This window comes from Puntigrus tetrazona, chromosome 19 (genome assembly GCF_018831695.1).
Source record: "Puntigrus tetrazona isolate hp1 chromosome 19, ASM1883169v1, whole genome shotgun sequence".
NCBI lineage: Eukaryota > Metazoa > Chordata > Actinopteri > Cypriniformes > Cyprinidae > Puntigrus > Puntigrus tetrazona.
The window spans coordinates 19,549,402-19,573,752 of NC_056717.1; the positions used below are offsets into that span (position 1 = coordinate 19,549,402).

General features: G+C 36.7%; 1 protein-coding gene across 3 annotated transcripts in view; it reads right to left on the bottom strand.

Annotated features, from left to right (window-relative positions):
- khdrbs3 (KH domain containing, RNA binding, signal transduction associated 3) overlaps positions 1–24,351 on the bottom strand; it is a 110,026-nt gene that overhangs the window by 6,620 nt on the left and 79,055 nt on the right. For all 3 annotated transcript variants that reach the window (XR_006246998.1, XR_006246997.1, XM_043217160.1), the window contains exons 7-8: positions 13,271–13,353; positions 1,875–1,933 (exon numbers count right to left, since the gene is read on the bottom strand). Coding sequence is in view for 1 of the 3 variants with exons in the window: in XM_043217160.1 (XP_043073095.1) it covers positions 1,875–1,933; positions 13,271–13,353 (142 nt within the window). In the remaining 2 variants the exon portion in view is untranslated. The remainder of the gene's footprint in view (positions 1–1,874; positions 1,934–13,270; positions 13,354–24,351) is intronic.

A 24,351-nucleotide genomic window follows, 5' to 3' on the forward strand; every position in this document is an offset into this window, starting at 1 on the left:
CTTGCATTTAGAAAGAACAAGGATGTGCATCAGCCGGATAATAGGGAGATCTCCTTTGAACTGTCAGGCGTTGTACCACCTGGAAAAGTGTTAAGTTGAGTGTTATGGATTGCTTATGTGTGTGTGTGTGTGTGTGTGTGTGAGCGGAGAGCGGTGCGTTTCAAATGTGCTCGCAAGGTGACAAACAGCATAGAAGAAACGAGAAAAGGTAAAGTCGCTTTAAAGACGCAATTACGCGACAATTTCCTTTTTTTAATCAGTTCTGTAGCCTAATCTAAAGCGCTGTCATGTCCAAACGAGCCATTTAACAGTGTTACATCTCATTTGCCTTGCTTATTATATTTATTTATTGAGTTTGATAACACAAGCACCTCTATAGCTAGTCCTTAGCTTTAACATCTCAGGTCTGTGTGTGTGTGTGTATCTATATATATATATATTACAGGAAAATGTCTTTGTTATGGTGAAAATGTCTCCACTGATGATTTTTTTTGGAATCATTGTTTCTAAAAAATATAATTCATATCTTATTTATGTACACTGCCTATATACAGTGGTGGCCAAAATTGTTAGAACACCTGATAGATCTAAAAATATTGATATTTTTTGCCTCCTAAACATGATTTAATTTCATAATGTTCATGAAACGTGCAGATGGTTGCTCCGAGCCCAACAACTGTCAGATGAAGTGAGCTGTGCTGTTTTTATCCACTTTTCACTTCAATATTTGGTATGTCCACCTTTTGCAGCCATTACAGCAGCACATATTTTTGACATAGTGTCAATGCATTTCCAACTCAACTCAAGCCAAAGCTTTTCCTTTGAATCTACAATAGATCTGTCCAGTTTATTTTCCATCTAGGGCTGGATAATATATCGCACGATATATTCATGCTCATCCCGTCAACAAAGCCGGTTCTTTGGAGCGCCTGTTAATACACAGAAGCTACACAATATCGGGTTCACTATCTCAAATGAATCGCCCTCAAAACTGAAAGCGATATCGCGTAGCTTGTTTCCTATTTCCCTATTTCCAACTCGTCCCAAATTGGCTCGAAGGAGATGATGTCCAGACTCTGAGGAGGCCAGTCCTTTAAATATTTTAAAAGTAACGTCTGGGTCGAGAGTAAAACTAAATTTAAGACGTGGAAAAACTTTCCAAAGTTTTCCATGTAACAGTTTCTAGGACATAACACTGACGGAGAAGTGAAAGTTTTAAAACCTCTATGCTGAACAAAACTAGGTTTTGATTTTGTTACAAATAACTCTTATGAATAATACAATTGTGAACACACACAGATGTTTCAATCTGAGAAACAGCCCAAAAATGCATCTGTACGAACACACTAAAAGCATACACACATTAATATTCTAGCAGCTGAGAAACACAATGGCACGTCTTATCTTTTTTTGCTTGGACAATGAGCTAACAAACGCTACATCAGCAGTTTCATAGCATTGCGGTTCTTCTCTAGACATCTTTGCCGTATTTATGCTATTCTGTATCTACAGTGTCCATAACCGCAAACGTGTCCAACAGCGTTTTGATTCTTTTGCCGCATCCGAACCCATCTCCCTTCAACATTTATTGTAAACGCCTGTTCAAGTAAATACAATACACTGCAACCAAAAGCCTTGCAATGCCAGCAGTATTTATAACAAGAGCTGTACAGCAGGAGCTCTGCCTTTTTTGGACAAAAGACAGACTCAAAGTTCATGCACTAACTGGAAGTATAATGAAACAGACAGCATACTGCTTCACTGCACTAGAAGGGTGGAAATGCAGCAAAACAGGCTGTCAATCTACTGCAATATTTTCTACATGATTATAAAACTGCATTGACAGAAGGAAAATTCAAAAATTCAAAACTTACCGTAAGTGTCATACGATTCTCCGCTGATACCATGGCTGTATTCATAATAATCATCTGAACTGTGAAAAGAAATGAGACAAATTTAGAAAGGTCATTTTAGTAAAAAAATTAAAATAATAATAATAAAAAAAATAAATAAATAAAAAAAATATAGTACAGTAAATATATAAAAAAAGTAAATATAGTAATATATATATATATAAAATTTAAATCCTACTTGTGAAATAAAAGTAGTGTGTGATTGGCACACTTTACGTGTTTGTATATACATTTATATATTTATACAGACAGCGGAAAAGAAAGCGAGAAAAAGGGGATGAGAGTTCAAGGCAGGTGTTTGCTTATTTGACATCTGCTCCCTATTTAAATTGACAAAGCAACATCTCAGCAGCCACATGAAGCAGGGTAACCCATCGGAGAAGCTATTTTCCGAACAGATTTGTGGTGCGCCTTCCTTTCATTCCTGCATCTCAGAAGTTTTGCTCCTGGGTCTCTGTTCTCTTTCTGCCTTCAAATTGAGTTTTTTTTCCCATAGGCCCTCAGCTGAGCTGTCCAGTGTCAATCACAACTGACTGCTAACCATATCCCGGTGTTCATGCTCCCATAATTCCACTGGCCTCAGTAAGGATGGCGCCATGAGAAACAAAAGCTTTTCAGGAAAATAAAAAGATACTCTTCAGTTCTCTCAGCTTTCGCTATTCAGGATTCTTAAGATTTTGACGTTTTGTTTCAATTCAGTTCAGTTCAATTAAATCCAATCCAATCCAATCCAATCCATTCCATTCCATTCCATTCCAATCCAATCCAATCCAATCCAATCCAATTCAGTCCAATTCTATTCTATAACGTCCTGCCATCTATTTCATAATAACTCTCTCTGTGTTTGCCATTAATGTGGCAGACGGTCATTGCAAAATCTGTCCCACTGCAGTTCCATAAAGAACAAAAATATTTTTACACTTGTCTAAACATCAAAGTTTTTTTGTGCTGTTGCCTTGGCGAAGCATCTGTCAATCGAACTCAAATTTAAATAGTAATATATTACAGCGCACTTGTCAAAATGCAAAAGGCTGGCATTTAATTAATTCAAAATCGTTAATTATTTAAGAACATTTGCTCTGTCATGCATCAAAGTTTCAAGCTGAAGCACAGCACTGTGTTCACGTGAGCAGCTCATTATGCTTTTCAGCCATGTTACTGAGAACACAGCAAACTCAATCTCTGTTTAACAAGCCTTATTCCCTCCCTTCTCTCCAATCATACTATCATAACTCCTTTCTTCAATCAGTCACAATACTATAACTCTTCTCCATTACAATCATATTACTATAACTCCTCTTATTCCATTCACGCTACAATACTACAAGTCTTCATTCTAATCATATGTCCCCCTTTTTCATGCTATTAATGCTATTAATGCTATTAATCATGCTATTATATTCATAACATTACCCTTCATTCTAATCATTCTGTCATAACTCCTCCCATTTCCCATTCATACTATGATAACTCATCCACCCCTCAGTCCTATCATACTATCAAAACTCCTCCCCCTCATTCCAATTATACTTTCAAAACCCCTCCCTTAATTCCAATCATAATATAACTCCGCCACAATTACGCCATCATAACTCATCCAGTTGGATCAATCACAATACTATAGCAGTTTCTCAATATGCATTCTTATCTGTATTTGTTTACTCCTTCTCCATTCAATCATAACTCCTCCCCATATTCTAAACATACTATCATAACTCCGCCCCTACTTCCAAACCTACTTTTAAAACACCCTTCCCTAATTCACATCATTCTATAACTCCTCCCCATTCCAATCATGATAATATAATTCCTCACCTCATTCCAATCATTCTATCGCAATTTTTCCCCTCTAATCAGACATAACACCATCATTCCTCCTCCTTTGAATCATACCATCAAAATTCCTCCCTTTATCCTGATCATAATACTATAACTCCTCCTCTCATTCCAATCAAAACTCGTTCCGTCATTCACAACAGACACTCGCACATAAATCAATCCAGTGTAAGTGGCTGAAAAAAGAGCATCTTGGTTGCTATGCAAAGAGGAAATCCCATGTCAAAGCTCACGCAGAGGTTCCTATCGGCAGCCTGCTGTTCCTGCTAGTTTCACGCTTAAAATGTGTCTGCACACCAGGGAGAAGAAGATAGGATGAGAACGAGAGAGAGAGAGAGAGAGGGTTGTGCTGGGATTGCAGTCTGAAGACCAACAACTACGGTCACCATTCCCACACACGAGCTCAGGAAGCTCGTGAAAGCCGGGAGAAGACTTTCTATCATATGTGTGATGAAATTCCCCATTTCCACTGCGCATGAGGTGAAATTGAAGAGACCTAAAGCTTTTGTGTTCAGTAATGCATCAGTCAACTTCACAACCTGCTGCCAGACGCATCTCTCTCGGCATGTTTCACACCATAAAGAACCTCTTCTCCTCAATCTGAACACCGGCTTGGGTTCAAACCTAGTTAGACACCTTTAATTTCTTCCCTGACACATCGTCAATATTCCTTCTTCCCTTAATTCAGCTCTCTCCCTCTCCTCCAGCGCCGAGTTTGCTCTGTTCTACTCAATTACCCTGTTCGACTCGTTCCAGTCGAGGTAGAGCGTTAGCAGAAATGATGATGCATTTAAGTCACACGCAGTCCAATTCCCTCCAATTAGCAACACACACGTGTAAACACTGCAAACATGCTGTCGAATGAACTACAATCACCCAGAGGAACATTTCACTCCTCAGAGGAGACTTAATGGAGTTATCAGGTACGCCATGTTTAAGTATTAACTTCAAACATCATAAATGCTTTGGAGAAATAAAACGATGAGACAAGTGTTAACATGCTTTGCAAGAGCACAGGGTGTAAAATAAATGCAGAGTCTTGAACTCTGGCTTTTTGATTACAGGTATCTTGGATAATCTGAGCACACTTTGAGACATTGTTGAGATCTGACTCCCTAGCGGAGAAAGAGATATACAGTCAATGGCTACAGCTCATTAACATCAAATATCTGATCAGCCAATCACATGGCAGCAAGATTTGGTTCAAACTGAGCATCAGAATGGAGAAGATTGTGCTACAGTGATGGGTGGCAGGTATTTCAGAAACTTCAGATATACTGGGATTTACAAGTAAAACATCTCTAGGGTTTAGAGAAAATGGTTGGAAAAAGAGAAAACATCCACTGAACAACAGTTCTATGGTCTTGATAGCCTTGTTGATGCCAGAGGTCAGAGGATAATGGCCAGACTGCTTCCAGCTGATAGAAAGGCAACAACTCAAACACTTGTTACAACCATACACAACAACACAACAGTAGCTACGTTTCCATCAAAAGATTCAAACTGAACGTGTGCGCAAAAACATTGCATAAAACATTTGTGTATAAAGTCAAAAAGAACATAATCACCACTTCCTGAAAACTCAGAGAAGTCACTAAATATAATAATTTCGATGAATTACTTGTGCCTTAGAGAGAGCTGACAAACACAATAAATGCTGGCATGGCTATTGCACATTTTTAGAATTTATGAGCATTTTTACATTTCCATCCATTTACATTGTTTATGCGATATTTTATGTGAAATATAGGTGGATGGAAACATAGCTAATGTCGAACATTGAATCAGATGGGACTACAAGTTACAAAGAATCAACTACATTTGACAATTTCAGTTTTAAAAAAAGGTTGCCTGGTGATGAGTGGGTTGGGTCAGAATTTGTCGTGAATTTGTCCTGCCTTGAATTAACGGTATAGGCCACCGGTGGTGAAATGCTCAGCCTACCTGAGTATTGTTGCTGACCATGTCCTTCCCTTTATGACCACATGTACCCATCTTGTGATGGATACTTCCAGCAGGATAACCCAAACAATCTGGTCTCTTGAAAATGATAATGATTTCACTATACTCAGAGTCACCAGATCTCAATCTAGTAGAGCACCTCTGGGACCCCGTGGAATGGGAGATTTGCATCATGGATCAACCGCATGACGCCACCATGTCAATATGACCGAAATCTCCGAAGAATGTTTCCAGAACCTCCCTGAATCTACGTCATGAACAATAAACACGGTTCTTAATGTAAAAGGTCCAACCTCTTGTGTTAGAGTTACAACCAATTTCTTGTGTAATAAGATACATTATGTACTTCTCTCCCGCACACATAGTCACGCTTAGCCAGCTCCAACTGACACAGTGTAGTGTACTAACACTCGGCATGTATCTGATGTTCTCCAAACAGATTATATAACAGATTGGCTTGTTTAAACATCAGGTGTCAGGTTTTCACTGTGCCGTACAGAAACACTTCAGTTTCTCAGTGATCGCTTATATCCGAAAATCGCTGTTGAGTAACTCTGTCAAAAAGATTAGAAAACCGTGACGTACCGGACAGGTGTTTGCTGGAGTTTTACTACAAGTAAACATAAAAATTACACTACTCTACAGGAAAATCTACCCTAATTAGGTGGCTCAGCTGTCAACAATACAAATGTTTATTTTTATTTTTATTTTTTACTACAAATGAATTCTCAACAATTGACTGGTTTGATGAAATAAGAAGATTTTTTTTCTTAAGCATGATCTAAAAATCATTCGAACGGAAGCAAGAACATTTGCTCATCTGTATGAAGAGTAACACGATTAATGGCGCCAACTTCTTAATTTAATATTTAGTGAGCGAGACATAGTGCAGAACAGTAATTGTTTTAAATGAATGAATTAATAAATAACAACGTTGAATAATTAAAACAAATGTATAAGTCCATTGCTATGCAAGATGAAATAAAAGACAAAGCAAAAGGTTTAAATGATGCAATAAAAACACATGCCAAATGTTTGACGGAGTGAGCGTTTCCTGAGGACAGGCCATTGATGATTTGACATTCATGAGAAGGCCTTCTTCTCTCTCTCTTCTCTCTACTCTCTCCTCTCTCTCTCTGCCGTGTGGTTAAACAGATGGTGGGGTTAAATCTGAATGATGTACTACATGTCCCAGGTGATCTCTGTGTTTCCTCCTTCTCTCGTCTTGTTTTCACAGCTGGTAAATCAGCAGTGGGGCGTCTGTGAAGAGTCTCGCTGGTCTAATCTACTGTGAGAGGCTTATCACTAATCACTAATTACTGCCTCATTCTCTCGAGCTCGCTCGCGCTCAAAGACAAAGTGTTTAGAAGAGGTTTAGAGGGCAAAAAGGTGAATAAACATCACACAACGCTAATTATGTTTTCTGTACATGGGTCGCAAAGTTTCCTTAAAGGAACAGTTCAGACCAAAATTGAAACAGGACGCTACTTTAAATGAAACGCACATGTAGAGCATGCATGTTTTATAATGGTTGACCGTTAAGGTTGTTCATTCAAGACGAGACTGAAATAAAATCAATTTTAAAGGCTAAAAATGGACCCAGCGGAAAACCACAGGCCTTTGTCCTCTATTGAGCTTTCTGCACCAATACAAAGCTGAATTTCTAGGGCATTGTATATTTATTATGTCTAGCATGTTTGTACACACCATATGCCATGTGCAAATAATTATGTGTGTCTCATTTTTACGGTATCCACATGCAATTTTCTAGACCCAAATATAAGAATAACATCCTATTGGTCATAAATTACTGTGTGTCGTTGTCTATTCAAACAAGCTGCGGGCCAAATCGTGGTCTGCAAATGCTTGTGACTTTGCAGCATTTCACTGTGTTCTTTTAAAACATGTAAATGAAGCTAATTTTAGGTTGTGACAGTCTTCTCGTCTCGCTAACAGAACTGAACAGAACCAAAGGTCCACAGAGACAGAAAACGGAGACGAGAACGAAGACACCAAACCTCTAAAATAGAGCCGAAACAAGTTAAAAATATCGCCGCGTCTGTCTGAGAGAAAGTGGGACAGAGGACAAAACTGGCGAGTAAAAGAAGAGAGAGCAAGACAGGTGTAGAGAAGAGAGAAAGCCGTCGAAGTCTGATTCTTTGAACGGAGGAGTAATCAATCGTGATAATCGCGACCTGCAGAGATGTGAGCTAAACTCTGTAATGTTCCTCTTCATCAGGAATGGAGCCGCTTATTTCTGTATTCACAGAATCAAAGGAACCAGAAAAACAAAGCACCGGCGTCAATATACGAGATTTCTAGATTAGCAATCAATTAAAACATTCAGCAAAATTAAAAAAAGTCAAGCTGTGTCTAACGGCTTGTGTCTTAAAGCTCAGCTAAAAAGTTCATTTGTTGCTGGCCAATGGAAAGATTAAGATCATTTTAAAAGGTGTAATAAAAAAACGTTTTTTGATTGAAAATTACAGTATTCAGACCAGAACCATAAAATCCCACTCAGATCCATAATAATGCTCACATCCTACCATATCCAGATTAAACACACAAAGATTAGAATACAAGATCCAAAACAAAGCAGTGAAGAAACTACACAGTTCCACAATAATGCTAGAGCCGAAACAGATCCAAACCAGAACAATAAAGAACTATTATAATTCTGGAATCCAACAAGATCCAAACCAAAACCACAAAGAAGCCACACAGATCCACAATACTGCTCAAACCCTACCAGAATCATAATAATACCTTAATCCTATTAGATCCATAACGAAATCATAAAGAACCCACACATATCTTAATAATGCCGGAATCCTACCAGATCCAAACCAGAACCACAAACACACATTCAACAAGATTCAGCATTATAATGCTACCAGAAGCATTATAATGTGCTACCCGCACAGATCCACAATAATGCTACCAGATCTAAACCAAAACAGTAAGGAACCCACAAAGATCCATAGCAATGTGAGACCTGCCTGAAGCCTGACAGATGTACAGTACATAAATGTCAGTATCACAGATCCAGTATCAGAATAGCGTTCATGCTATCTTTTAATTTACTTTTTTGTTTTATTTAAACTAGAAGCGTGCAATTTCACATTTGAAAACAAACTGTAAGTTTAACCATTTTTCAATATACTGAAAAATTGTCTATAATTAAATATGACATAAAATTAAAAAACTTCTGAAAGCAAAAACTGCTTTTTTACCGACGGACAAAACTTTTCTCAAGTTCTCAAACTTACAAAAGGGTAAATAAAACACTTCTACTGTCCAGAAGGCACAATTATAGGCCTGTGCTAATAATCTTAAAGTGGTCCGATACCTGCCTAGATGCTATTACTACAGAAAGATTTAAACAAAAGAAGTTTGCAAACATCAATTATTCAATTCAGTTTATTTGTACGGCACATACTGTTCCAAAGCAGCTTACAAAGAACAGTGGCTTTACAAAGCCCTCCGAGATCAAGCCAAAGGCGACAGCGGCAAGGAAAAAACTCCCAATCAATCAATCTCCTAAGAGGGAATTTCTAATCAGTCGCCGCAATAATTGCTCTTTTCCCCTCTAAATCTAAACTCTCTGAGTCGAGTCTCCTGAAGCAGTGCTAACCTTTGAAAAGCAGCAGTCTCAGAACTCACCGTACTGACATTTCCCAAAACAAACTGCTCTGCGGAGGCCTATAGCCGCTCTGACATTCTGTGTGCGTGTGTGTGTGTGTGTGTGTGTGTGTGTGTGTGTGTGGGGGGGCATATGGTGCTCTATAGCGCTCTGAAGAAGGTGAAAAGCAGTTTAAATGCTGTCAGACACACTCCCGCACCCCTAAGCACTCCCACAAGGAGCGTGACCGCACACACGTGGAGTATCTGGACCGCAACACGAGAAGGTGACACACCTGGGGGAATCACACAGCCGAGGCTTTTTCATGAAAACTCATAACTTTTGACCTCTGACCCTTTCAATGCTCCTGTGAGATAAACCTGTCACCTCTGTGAACATTTTACCTCGGCGCTCTCTCCTTCCATTCACACAACTAGCACGGCCTATTTCTAGAATCCAAATGCCACGATAACCGACATATCTGACAAATTTCATGTCATGACAAAAATCATTTTTCTTGCATTTATACTCGGCAGACTTTTCAGCTACGTGACTAAATGATGAACATTTGTGACCTTGGACCACAAAACCAGTCATAAGCGTGAATGTGTTTGTATATAACCTGAAAGATGAACAAATAAGCTTTGCATTGTCGATATTTGTTACTGCTCATTTGACATATAGAACTGTTCGATTTTCTTAAGCACACTCCAATCATCTTTTTTTCATTCAGATGACTACTTCTACACACTAGCAATAATAATAATGTTGCATCAACCAGCAATAAAAATTAATTATTATACCAGAAGTCAATAATAACAATTCTTGTTCACAAAGGTGAAGGACACACAACTGTTTGCATCACAATAAACCTAAAGCTTAAATTGAAACCATTCATGCGTCCTTACAGATTCAAACACTCGACCTTGGTATTGCTAGCATTGTGCTCATTGACATAACCTCACTGTAATTTAATCTAAGAATCATCATTGAGACTCATCTCACGCTTCCTACTGCATGAAGTAGATATTTGACGCCCTTTTTGATGCCAGCTGTCAAAATGTCTCCATGAGTACATGGAATATGACTCAAGGAAGCATGTGGACCACTGCAAGTCAATGTCAGGTGAGATTAAACGATGCAGGAACATTATTCAACCTTCGGTGCATTATTATAGATCATTATATGCACCTATAGGTTATACAAAACATATAGGCTTCATGCATTCACTGAGACTGATCTTAAATGAAAATGTTCCAAACACAGATCTGAGAGAAGGCTTGCTGTGTCTTTAATACACTTTTATTTAAAAAGATGCAGGGTTAACCACCTCTGGATCGCCACATATTCTATGATTAAAAGAAAAGCTGGTTAACATATCCCTGGATTACATATTAAAGGATGAAAGAGGCTTCAGGGCGAGGTGTGAGGAAATCTAACAGAGCTCAGTAACACTCAGACAATGTTTTATGAATCAAAGAACATAGAAACCTGGTGTATAATGAATTATATGCAGGCTACCCAGAAGACTCTTCATTAAATAATTAAAGCAAATCATATTAAGTATTGTTTGAGCTCCTAAAAACACTGTTTGACTTCTGGAAAAAGCAGTTGACATGGAAACAGAACCTTACTGATGAAGTAAGCTGATGAAGCCCACCTGATGATTACTGTGACATCTTATCAATATCAGAAATCTAGCATCATGTTTATCAAGAGCCCCGTGGAGGAAATTGACCTTTAAAATGTTACCCATATCGAAACAAAAGACTGATTAAACTCTCAATATGTTGAGTTTAATTCATATAAAACCACAGGATTTTTTTTTATGAAACTTACTGTTTACATCCTTGTTAGTATTTAAAAATGAACATATAATATGCATTTAATTTAAATCTCTTTGGATTAGTGCTGTCAAATGATTAATCACATATATATATATATATATATATATATATATATATATATATATATATATATATATATATATATATATATAGGTGCATTTAGACATTGCTAATACATATTAACAGTACAAACACAGTATGTAATCAATATTGAATGAAATTAATCGTCATTAATTATTTGACAGAACTATTTGCAATAAAACTGTTCAAAAACAACTGATAACACATAAAATTAAATATCTATCTATCTATCTATCTATCTATCTATCTATCTATCTATCTATCTATCTATCTATCGAATCGAAATGTAAAAAATGTAAATTAAATGAATAAGTGTAAAAGAAGAAAAGTAACTTTAAAATATAGCTGCAAGCAGCATTTACGGGGCCAAGCACTCCAAAGAATGAGGAACTAAGCATGGCATGGAACATCAGACCAAATGCAACAATGAGTAAGAAAAGCACTTATTGCTTATTGTAACTGAAATGAATGAAAAATCATAAATACAACCTCTAGTAGTATAATTTAAAGGCTTATCATTTTTTGATCCAATAGGCAGCACTGTAATGAAATTATTATGTGTTCTGTGTGAGGTGACAATGGCACCTCAGAGTCATTTTGGCACTATGTCTAAAATAGTTGTGCTGTATGAAAACAATTTAATCTATTGACACAAAATCCATAACTTTTTGTCAGAATGGTATAAAAATGATATGATACATTTTTTTGCTAATCAGATTTTGGTCTAGGAGGAGCTCAAAAAGGTAGGTTTTCAGCATGGAATCATAATGGAACCATAATATTCAGCCAATTATGAGAAAAAAATAGGTATTGATGTTGTCGGAATGATCCAGGAAACTGTTTCATTACAATAATCTAATGCAAACAAAAGTTATTAGCATTTTTGGAAATGCCATTGTACATTTTGACCACTTTTGGATATGGTTCGATTGAGCATTATGCACAGAATCTAAAGATTTGAAATTTTAAGACAAACGTTCCAGAAGCAAACATTTTTTTATTCATATCTCCTGACCACTAGGGGGCACATTGCCGTGACACTGCAGGTAGTCTCAGGTCATGCGTTTTATAACACACGCCAAGTTTGGTGTGCCAAACCGTTCCGGAGATCTAGCCTCACATTAGTTTTTGTGTGCTTCTCAAAGAATTCTTTCGCACATTATTTGAAAACGGTCAAAGAGTCCTACTTTAATTCCATAACCAGTATAGTCTGTGGATGATCTCAGCCAATTTTGGTGAAAATCAGATGAATCGCCTAGGACGAGTTTGAAAAGGTAGGTTTTTACGAACAATTAAATCGAATTTTCCTTCAAAACTCAAAAGTTATTAGCAGAAACTTTATAAAGTGAGTTGTTTGAACAAGGGGTGGCGCTAGAAAGTTTGCGTTAGAGACTTAAAATGTGCTATAGATATCAGAAACGACAGAAGAAGAATAACACCAACAAAAACAATAGTTGCCTAAGCACCTTCTGTGCTTGGCCCCTTTTAAAAAATAATATCCTGAATATAATTAATATAACATAAAATCCTGCTTTAACATTGTCTATCCCAGTACTGCAATATAAGCACCAATAGTAGTAATAATAATAATACAATGATGGATTTATATCTAACCAAAATACAATATGTATTTTATATCAAAACACAAACTGGTACACAGTGTCAACTGACCCTGACATTCAACACTAAATGTCTCCTTGCAAAGAAAAAGCACAGTTAAAGGAGTGATTCATTAGCGAGACGGTCACTCCTTTCTTTTGGACTTTCAGAGATGCCCCCTACATTAGCCTGAACGATTTCCAATGCAGCAAAGCCCCAAGTCCAGCTCTGTGAAGACCAACACAAAGTCTTTGGTTCAATACAGAGAGGTGAGCGCTGACCTACATTGTGAATAAACTCTCTCGTTCAGATATAACTTCACATGTGCTCTGGTATGCCCTTTACATGGACAGAAGACTCAGATGATCAGCCTCCACAAAACACACACACACACACACACACACACTTACTTTGGTGCCTGATTGTTGTAGTTGTTATCATATGAGTCATATCCCTGGTCATCGTAGGCTGTTCCATATCCATCATCATATTCCTATTGAAAACAAAAGATATACTGTGAATGCATATAAATAACTCTTTTATACAATAAAAAGCTTTTAAAAGCAACAGAAAGTTGTATGAAGCCATTTTTAAAAATATAATGACTTTCAAAAAGTTCAATGCTTGTTTTATTCCTGAATTAACCTCTAAATGAATTGAATGAGCAGAATAAATGATTCAAAGGTTCACTTATAAATTTAATTCAATGCTCCTGAGTAAATCAGTGTTTGGACAAATCATTGATTAAAAAAAACGAAGAATCTGTGTTTAGTTACTACATGAATCAGCACAAATCAGTAAATCATTAAGAGACTTACTTAAATAGAGAACCAACGTTTGGTTCATGAATGAATTGGTGTTTTAAACAAATAAGTTGACTGAAAGATTCAAAGACTCATGAAGACAGCAGCTTGTTTAGTTACTGGATGAATCAATGCTCTGGACAAACGAAGCGAATGACTCACTCAAAAAGAAAATCACTTGTTTTGTTCATATATGAACTAGTATTTTGAATAAACCGTTTGACTAAATGATTAAAACACTCACTCGTGAAGATTATTTAGTTACTGGAGGAATCAGTGTTTTAAATGATTTGTTTGGTTGAAAGAATCAAACACTCACTCATAGATTTGTTCATGAATGAATAGGTGTTTTGAACAAATCAGGTGACTGAATGATTCAAAAACTTGTTTAAAGACAGTTTCATAAAAGCTTTCGGTACTTGATTCAGTGCTTTGAACAAAGTCTCACTCATAAAGAGAAACCCAAAGTAAAAAACTGCTTTGAAGGAATCAATTGAGCAAATTATTCGAAAAATGCTACGTATTGTGAACTTTAGAGTATGTCTAAAAAGCAAGTAAACTCTTTATGTTCCTTGATATGAAATGAGTTAAAAGCATGTATAATGCAGGAGTCTGGAGTGATGGACAGTCTACACAGTACATACTGCGTTTCATCGGGGTCAAGAGATCTGCTCTAATGATGAAGCATTTCGAGTAGTCCTAAGTCCACACACACTCCCAAACTCTGCTCAGAGGTTAATCTACTCGGCTGAACCCCAGCCGACATTAATACTCCGTATATCTAGAGCAGAAATAGCAGAGCATGAAAACTGAAAAGCAGCTCTTCACTTAAATGAAAGGTTGCGAAAGTGCTTCATTAAGTCAAGGGCTGATATGATTTTGACACTGTAATTAACATCGCATAATAACCCTTTAAGAGTGGATAATGAAACTTCATGGGGGTTAATATCTAATGTAGCTATTATTGTGACATATCGCAGATTGCTTTATAACACGCGTGGCTTTGTGGCCCGTTGCCTCGTGAAGCCTAGTGATGTTTATGTAGGCTCACGTATGAAATGTCAGCAGAGGTCAGAAAAACAAGCCGGAACTTTTTAGAAAAGGCTTTTTATGTGGGCCAACGTGGACCTTGCATTGCTTTATTCATATTTTCTAAGATGATTGTTGGAAAAAAAACACTTCCTGAATTTGTTTACATATGCTAAACAGAGATGATCGTTAGTGTTTAATTAAGCTTGACGGCAAGGTCATGTAAATGCCTTAAACGGTCTTTATCGGACCACGGTAATAAACAATTAGAAATCAACATGAAATTAACATTGACCCTATTTGCATTACATTACATTACACTTGTACATTACACTACCGATTACACTACCGATCAAACGTTTTGGGTCATTTTTACACGTTTTTGAAATCTCTCTATTAAATGCTCATACACACAGGGGCGATTATCGCATGCAAATATTGCAAAAATGCGCCAATGTGAGCGTGCGCACCAAAGCATAAAATGCAAAGAATAATAAATAAAAAAATACGCCTTTGTCTCGTTTCTTGGGTTTAACGCACCGCGTTAAAAACTGTCCGATTTACTTGATCGAAAATAGAGTAAAAACTGTGATATTGTCAAATATCATTGCGATGCAACAGTTTTGTATTTAAAATGCCGTTTATTGCTGTGATGCAAAGCCAAATTTGATCACTTCCCCAGTCTTTAGTGTCACACGATCCTTCAGAAATCATTTTAATATGCTGATTTAGTGCTCATAAAAACATTTCTCATTTTTATCAACCATGTCAACCATGATACATTTTTACAGGATTTTTGAAGAATAGGATAATACTGTACGTATAATCCAAAGAAAATACTGTCATATATAATTCAATAATTTCATTTGCTCTGCCTCTGAAACAAATTTCCTTTTCAGGTGATGTCATCAAGCCCCCTCACTCCAACCACCCGTGCTTTTCGACGTCCAATCAGTTCCCGGTGCACGACGTCAAGCTCCTCCCTCCATTTATTTCGAGCGTCACGTTTCATGTGTCACATTACACGGTACAAATGTTGACTTCAAGCAAAACTCAAACACACCTACCCTGTCAAATGATCTCAGATATTCTCACAGAAGTCAAACATCAAAGCCTGCTTCTGCTGTTCTCCTACTAATTTAGGATAAACGTCCTCCACTAAAAGGCTCCGACCCTTGTGACTGCTCTGACATATCCAGCTCAGTTCCAAATCCATCTGCCCTCAATTCACATTCGTAAAATCCCTCTCAACTATGAAAACAAAGACGGAAAACCCTCTCACCACACACCCCACAGTCTTAGAGCGGCATTACTGTCCGATCAGAGGAACGCCGCTGCCAAAGCACTCCATTCACTGCTTCAGCTTTAATCCACAAGCAAAGTGACATTTAAACTGAGTTCTATAATGAAGTTTACTTGGGAAAAAAAAACGAGAAACGGACAAAGAGAGAAGTTTTGCTGCTGATGCTGTTAATTTTGGTTAAATTAAATAAATAAATCAGAAAAAAAATATTTAGGTCCACACACATCTAATGCAACTTTAGCGAAATATGCCTTAAAAGTTGGTTTTGACAATGCGGGAGCTAATTCGCATGAATTTGTAATGCTGTGCTTCAGTGATGGTTATGTTTAGGGCTGGACATTGATGATTTTTGGGGTTTTTGGGAATATTTTAGGAAATTTAGAAAATTTGACATTGCGCAAAATCACGCGCAATTTTGAAAAAGTTACATTTTCCCCCCAAAAATCAGGAAAATTCATGAAAATGCAATTTGATGAATCTATACTCTAACATAATTCAGAAAATAATTGTATTATTTTTCTGTATAGTTACTGGATTCTGACTGCTGTAAAGCGTTTGGAAGAAAAAGCCTTTTATTTAAAAAAAAAAGCCATCATTTTTGCTCGTGCGGAAGAGTAAGAGATCGTTCAAGAATGTGAAGGGTCTGCTTTTGTGTATGTTCACAGCATCAACAAAATGTTGAGCTTTTGTGAAATAAAGAAAACCAACAGGGTGTGCTTTCTGCCATCTCGGTCTCTGTGAACGTCTTGCTGAAAAATGTCACAAAAGTGAACTGAAACTCAGGGAATACTTGTCTCGCGGGCATGAGGAATGTGTATAAAACGCTTGAAGAGTCTACTTTTCAGCAAACTGATTCGAATAAAAACGCTCTCTCTTTATAACCCCCTCGCCCTGATGATTCAAACGAATACCGAACACTATTTCACTAGAAATATCTTTAGTTGGGAGCGGCTCTAAAATTATCAAAAAAAGTAATAATGCTAATATATCGGTATGTATATATGCCCGTGTGCATGTGTGTGTGTGTACATTTCTGAAGGAAATGTGAGAGCTGCCTGCTGCGGCAAGACTGTGTGGTTGCTAGGCAGTTGCTAAGGTTCTCTGGGTAATTGCTAGGCACTTTCTGTGGAGTTCTGGGTAATGTTCCGATCTCATCACCCGTCTCCTTCCACCGATAATTTATTGTCTATCAATAAAAAAACGGCCTCGGTCCCCGAAATCAAATTAGGACAAAAAGGAAACTGCGAAATGAATTTGAAGAAAAGATACGAGAACTGATCCGGCCGGAAAAACCTGGAGCTTCACGACGCTTCAAAGGGATTTCGGTGCCTCTCCGGCATAGGTCACCTTAGAGTCTCGAGCGCCAAACAGTTGAATTCCCTTTCATATCCGAAAGGAAATACGTTCAAATCAAAGCAAATCGAAGGCTCGCAGCGTTTAAACCTTTAAGTAAAAAACGCTCGACGAACTCGTCCGCCTTGCGAGCTGAAACAGGACCAGACTCACTCGGCTATTTATAACCGGAGATATTTCCATTGTGCCGTCTCGGCTGACAGTGATCTCTATCTGCAGAACTATGAATATATCATAAGGCAAAAACCTCTCGTATTCTGAAGAGCCCAACTCCGTTACCTTGGCGGACGAACGGCTTTTATGCGCCGATCAAATAAATTAGTCTGGTTGAAAGAGAAAACAAAACCAGGTCGCGTGAGCGAAGAAGAAGGGAAACTCATTTCCAGGCTGCGCGCTGTAAAGCAGTTGAAAGCCGCCGACAGCCGCCGTGCCATTTTGATCAGCTCAGGTTTGATCAAGTCTGTCGACGCTCGCACAAGATGCTGAAATTAGACGTGTACACATCACGCTCCAAGCGGAGAGAAAATCTCTGTTCGCGCGGCACGTCAAATCTTTTCAGATCCGGTTGTACTCGCAACGTCTGGGCTTTGTATGAAAGAGAAAACAGATCGCTGCTGCTGCAGTCGTTTGTTTGGTGAACTTCTCTCTGAGCCGAAGCTGTCGTTCCCGAGCGTTACGGACGGATCAAACTCATTTAAACGTGCCGCATGTGAAGCGGAGGCTCTTTCAGGTTTCGGAGTTCATTAGACATGAAGAAAACTCTCCGCAATGTCACGCACAGAGGATCTCTCTTTTGTTAGCCTTCAGAAAAAAAACGCTTAAAAGGAACATGAAAGCTCGCTGTCAAGTTCACTATCAGTTCACGCGGGAAGCTCATTATTAATTCTACGGAAATCACTAATAATAAAAAAAAAAAAAGTTGGATTTTTCTTTTTAGACTCTCATTAAAAAATAATTATATATGATTGCTAATTTATGTGTTAATTCATTGAACCTGCACTATTGTTCAAAGGCTGGGGAAAAATATACTTTTAAAACTAATTATTAATTAGAAAGGATGCATTAAATTTTTATCAAAAGTAACCGTATATTTATAATATTACCAAAGATTTATATTTAAGATTTGCAGTTTAACTGTACTTTCTATTCTTCAGAAAATCCTGAAAAAAATGTATCACAGTTTCCACAAAAGCAACTTAGCCATGAGATCAGCATATTATCTGTAATAAATACATTTGTAAATAAATAAATTAATGAAATAAAAAAATCACCTTTGTATTAGAGGAATAAATAAATAAATAAGAAGAAGAATGATAATAATATCTTAATTATGAAATATTTAATATAATATCTTTATATTTATCTCTATATTTAATTTTAAATATATATAAATAGTTGATTTTATTGATATGTAACATTTTTTCCAAGTTTGCTTTTCAGCTTTGATATTACAGAAATAAATGACATTTTAAAATATATTATAATGACACACATATATATTTCACAATATTACTGCCCTTGTTTTTAATCAAATAAACGCAGCCTCGTAAGCAGAAGAGAATTTCTCCCAAATTGTTGTACATTTCTGTTCATAACAGCATTATTTAGATAGAATTTTTTATTAATTCATCAAAACATTTTCAATTATTTAAAAACTGCTCTGCCACATCACAGCTATCACATCTGTCCACCCAAAGAAACTTTTTTTTTTTTTAAAACAAAGTGCAGCTCCAGAGTAGGTTCGTATCATCATTACACCGGCAGAAGAGGTTTCAAAGGTTTCTGTAACTGCGGCGGACGACCTGTTTTTCTGATCTCACCTGTGCTCTAATTCTGAGTGTGCGATTGACATTGTGCTTCTTTATTGGCGCTGCCAGCTGGGGTCTCTGCGGTGAGTCTATCAGAGAGCTGCTGGCCAGAGCTCAGGTAAGCAGTGTGCTGGAGAGAGCTCTATTAGAGCCCAGTAAAGCCATGAAATCACATTACATTTGCCTCCTCCAGCCCGGTGCCAGAAACGCGAGGCCACATTAGAGACACAGAGAGACCCAGACAAACTTAATCATGTTTAGCCTCTCTCTTGCACGCACACGCACACACACACACACACACACAAACACATGCCTTTACCTGCAGTAGCTCAGTGAGGGTACAGACTATTTTCTTAGATACTCATAAAAGGAACATTTTATTTATAGTAACTACAGACTAAAGAGTCTGAACTCTTGAGTGAAGTATGCATTTTATTAATGAGGGGGGGAGGTCATATTCATCATCCTATCAAAAAAAAAATGCTTGTTACAGATGCGAAAATGCAGAAAATCAAACCTGATTTTTTTTTTTTTAAGACGTGATTGACGCAACGTGAGCTTGTTTTTATTTTTTTACGTGAAAAATTAGCATTTTGAATATCACTATATTACTATGTAATTAAAACCATTAATACATACAATGACTACAGTGACAGAAGTAATAATTTATAATAATAAATTACAAATAAATTAAATGGAAAATAATAACAGAGACGTCAGGGTGATCTCTTTTGACTTGGTCCAGTAAGAAAATACCCTAAAGCCTAGCAACCACCCAGCAATGACCTAGCGACCATCCGGGACGCCCTAGCAACCGTAGGAGGGGTCTCAAAAACGCACACAGTACATAAGACATAACGAGAATAGACTCGTTTAGGAGACACGCACTGATAGCGTGGTCTGAATGAGAGACAGACAGCTCCCCAGGTCAGCGTCCTGGTGGAAAAGACACAATCGGCTGAGAGACAGGTTGTTAGAAGATAAGACCTGCCCTTAGACGCCTCGAGACCTCACACACACACACACACTCATGTTGGCATTTACGGTTTTTATACTGTACAAACTATATGTGCTATAGCCCTACACCTAAAAAAAACACACCATTTAGTATGTTTTTTAAGCCTTTTACATTATGAAGACAATGGCAGTGTCCTCGTAAACCACCTTCAAATTGTAATACCTTACTAAACACATTCGTGTCCCCGTAAACCACAATCGCCAACCCCCACACACACAGCTTGTTTGCCTAACTCCATCCCACTTGCTCATTTCTGCTCCAGTCGCTGGGTTTTCTGGAACATTTCTTAGTCTCACAGCTCAGAAGAACAGCTTCAGGACTGCCAAGATGCTCCGAGCTGCTTGACTCTCTCAGAATATTGAACACATAACAAACATGAACACGCAATCCACAGCACAACAACACTATGAGGGGATATTCTTTTTGCCTTGTTGCCATTTTTTATCCATAGTATACACAGATAGAAGACGGGAACTGTCTGGGAGAAGAGAACAGAAAGGATCTGAGAAGCGGCAAGGGCAGGATTTAAACGTACAGCACTTTCATGATCCTCAAAGCAAAAGAACAAAATAAATGTAAAAAAAATTGTTAGAATGTCATGTACAAACTGGTACACTTTAAATTAGTTGTCTAAATTAATTAAAATAAAATAATTGACATTATCTGTCCTAAAACCACCTGTCATTTAAAAAAAAAAAAATTCACATATATTAACAAACATAAAGAAAGCTATAAGCATTAAAATAAATAAATTAATAAATTAATTAATTAATTCAAAAAAAAATATATATATATATATATATATATATATATATATATATATATATATATACTTATGATTAATGTTTGTAATCAACTTTAATTCTTAATATATAATATGTGTGTATATACAAATATATAATATATATATATATATATATATAGACTTATGATTAAAATATAAAATATAATATATAAAATAAAATATATAAAATATAATATATAAAATAAAATATATAAAAAATATAACATTAAACATAAAATATATTAGACTATGAAAAATTTCTTTTTTTAGATTAAGTAAGAACAGTACTAGTGAACTCTAAGATTGATGAGCGCACTTCACTGTTAAGACTACACATAAAACTCTAACTACACATGTGGTTTAGAGTGGCTCATGAAGTAGACAGATGCCCAAGTCTTCAGGAGCATCCTGCACCGCTGGCCCAATAAACTCACGCAGAACTAAACAACATCACACTTGCGTCGACCGCAATTAAAGTGTGGCTTCTGCCATGGAGATCAAACTCGGAGCGCATGGAAGTCATAAACACTGAGCTATCATGGGGCTCTGGCCAGATTTGCATAAACAGAAGTGATTTATGGGTATTGGGGTATTCAGACTGAAACTAGGAGGCGGAAGTGTGCGCCACATTATCCGTTTAATGGAATTTCATGCTCTGTCTCTCGCTTGTTATATGATAAGAAATGTTTCTCTCATTAGATATAATACTTCTGCAAGTTTCAGAGGCAGGAAGGGACTGGAGGATAGTGCACATGCTCCAGTCACATCGACTCGTGTGCAATACGTTGATGCAAATGAACAAACAAAAGCGAGCTGTTTGCACGTCTCAAAAGTCTTGACAAATTTTATCATTTGCACTTGTATAATTTGACAGCAAACATTTTATTATTTATATGCATATTCGATTACAAAACTACTTGTGTGTTTATTTGCATAATTTGATGTTTTATATATATATATTCTTAAATATGATATATATTTTATACAATACACATTACGTTATATTTTTCCCAAATAATTCAGAACAATCCACAAACATTTTTACTTTTTTTTACATTATTTTAATAAAAAGCATATTCATGATAATATTATTGATATAACCGAGCAATGGGTAAATATAGATTCATATTTACTCTGAAATATATTGTAAATATAATAATTCCGATTATTAACAACAAGCATATACATGACAAAATATTTGGATATAGCCATGTGGTGTTATACATGATATATTTTTTTACTTACGTTTTCAAAATTAAGTAATAATTTAGCTTGTTGCAAAGCATATGCATAGCAATATTGTTGATGTGGTGTACATATATATTATTTGAATATTATATATATATATATATATATATATATATGTGTGTGTATATATATATATATATATATATATATATATATTATTTATTTATTTTTTTTTTTATATAATTCTGGTTGATCCACAAACATTTAAAATAAGATCTCTAATAATTCAGATTAAGAAGCATTTGCATGATTAAACTATTAGGGATGAAATGTTCATATATATTCTCACATATTCTTATATTTTATATATAAGCACTCTTTCCCAAATAATTGGTCAATCCACAAACATATAACCAGCCTTTTTTGCAATCATCAACAATTAATCTTAACAAAATGCATATAAATGACAAAATATTATTATTATATGCAATGTGCAATATATATATATATATTCTTACTATATACATGGTTTTCAGCCTTTCTACTTCAAAATGTCATTTTTAATTAAAAGTGTTACCATTTCTACATCTAAAGTAAACTTTACTCAGTCTGCTACACTTTCTACAAAACAGAGACATTTACAGTTGACAACCTGAGGCTAAGGAATATGTTTTGAAGAGACGGCACTTACTCAGTAACAACTCTCACACGCGTCTGCATGTCACCAAAGTGCTTCAGAGTGATAAAAAGTGGCGTGGACAGAATGAAACGCCTCAACGGAGGAGCCCAAAGGCGAACCCATATGTCTCCATCGAGAACACATACCCGTGATTTGTGTTGGTTTGAGAAACATCGCTCTGGACGCGACGTTCATAACACAACACTGGTGACAAAGAAAATCATTTCAGCACTCGACCAGAAGAGAGATAGCATCCGCAACCGGCTCGGTAATTATGAGGCTAAACCGAAGTGACAAGCGGTTTTGATTGTGGAAGCAGAGGTTCGGAGATACAGAGCGGGATAATACATGCTGTAATGCTATTATTGCAACCCTCCGCAGAGAGTGAGTCAGGTATCAGAACGGCCCGAGAGAGAGAGAGACAAACGGCCGATGCAATTACTTTATATTAATGACTTACCCAAGAGAGGACGGATACGGCCTCTACGGCCCCCAAACATGCTACAAATCTGATTGGCCGCCTTTAAAAATGTATTTTGGCTTATTGATTTGCGGTAATCTGATCAAGATGTTTTCAAATCGCATAAAACGCGCGTTGATGCTGACCTCAGTTGATTCTCAGAGACAGATATGTGGTCGCATTTGGGTCAGGTGTATTATTTATGTAGCGGTTTGATGTCTTTTCTTGCCAGAGATAGCAAATGTGATTAGTTGAGTCTTGTAAAGTCAGATTCTGAGGCCGGTTGATCTACGTAAATCCGACCGGTGAGAGGGGACGCGATTGGCTGATCAAATCAGAAGCCACACGAGGCCAAGACGAAAACACAAACAGAAGTAGAAAATAGCAAACTGGGAAAAGCAAACAGAAATGCCGAAGTATATAGTGAGCCAAAGGTGTCACTCAATAATCAATAGTAAAATAAGTTGAGAAACATTTCTTATTATTAGCAATGTTGAAAACACGTGTGCCCCTTCGTATTTTTGTTGAAACTGTGATATAGAATAGAATTTATTTTAAATAGTAGCATTGCAAAGTATTACAATAGCAGTAAACGGCGGGAATGGGACAAATAGATCCTAATGAGAATATGAAAGGGTGAACCACTAAAGAATTAATACGAAATAATTTAAAGCAGCATTCGATAGTAAAACCACATAAAAATATTATCATAATATCAGTCTTCAAGATGAACTCTTAAGAAGACAATAAGAAGGGCAGAGACAGGTTCCAAAAGGGAGTTTTCAAAGCAATCCCATAGAAGAACTATATTTGGTTCCTTAAAGATCCAGCTAAAGTTTATAAAAACAATAGATTTTAAAGAACATTTAAAACAACCTCTTTTTATTATTAAGAACCTTGCATGCAATGGAAAGGTTCTTCAGAGGGTTTTCACACTTTTAAAACAAGGGCTCTTTATTGGCATTGATGGTTCCATAAAGAACTTTTCACATCCATGGAACCCTTCTATTGTACAAAAGGTTCTTTATAGTTAAAAAGGTTCTTTAGATGATTAGAATCTTCTTCA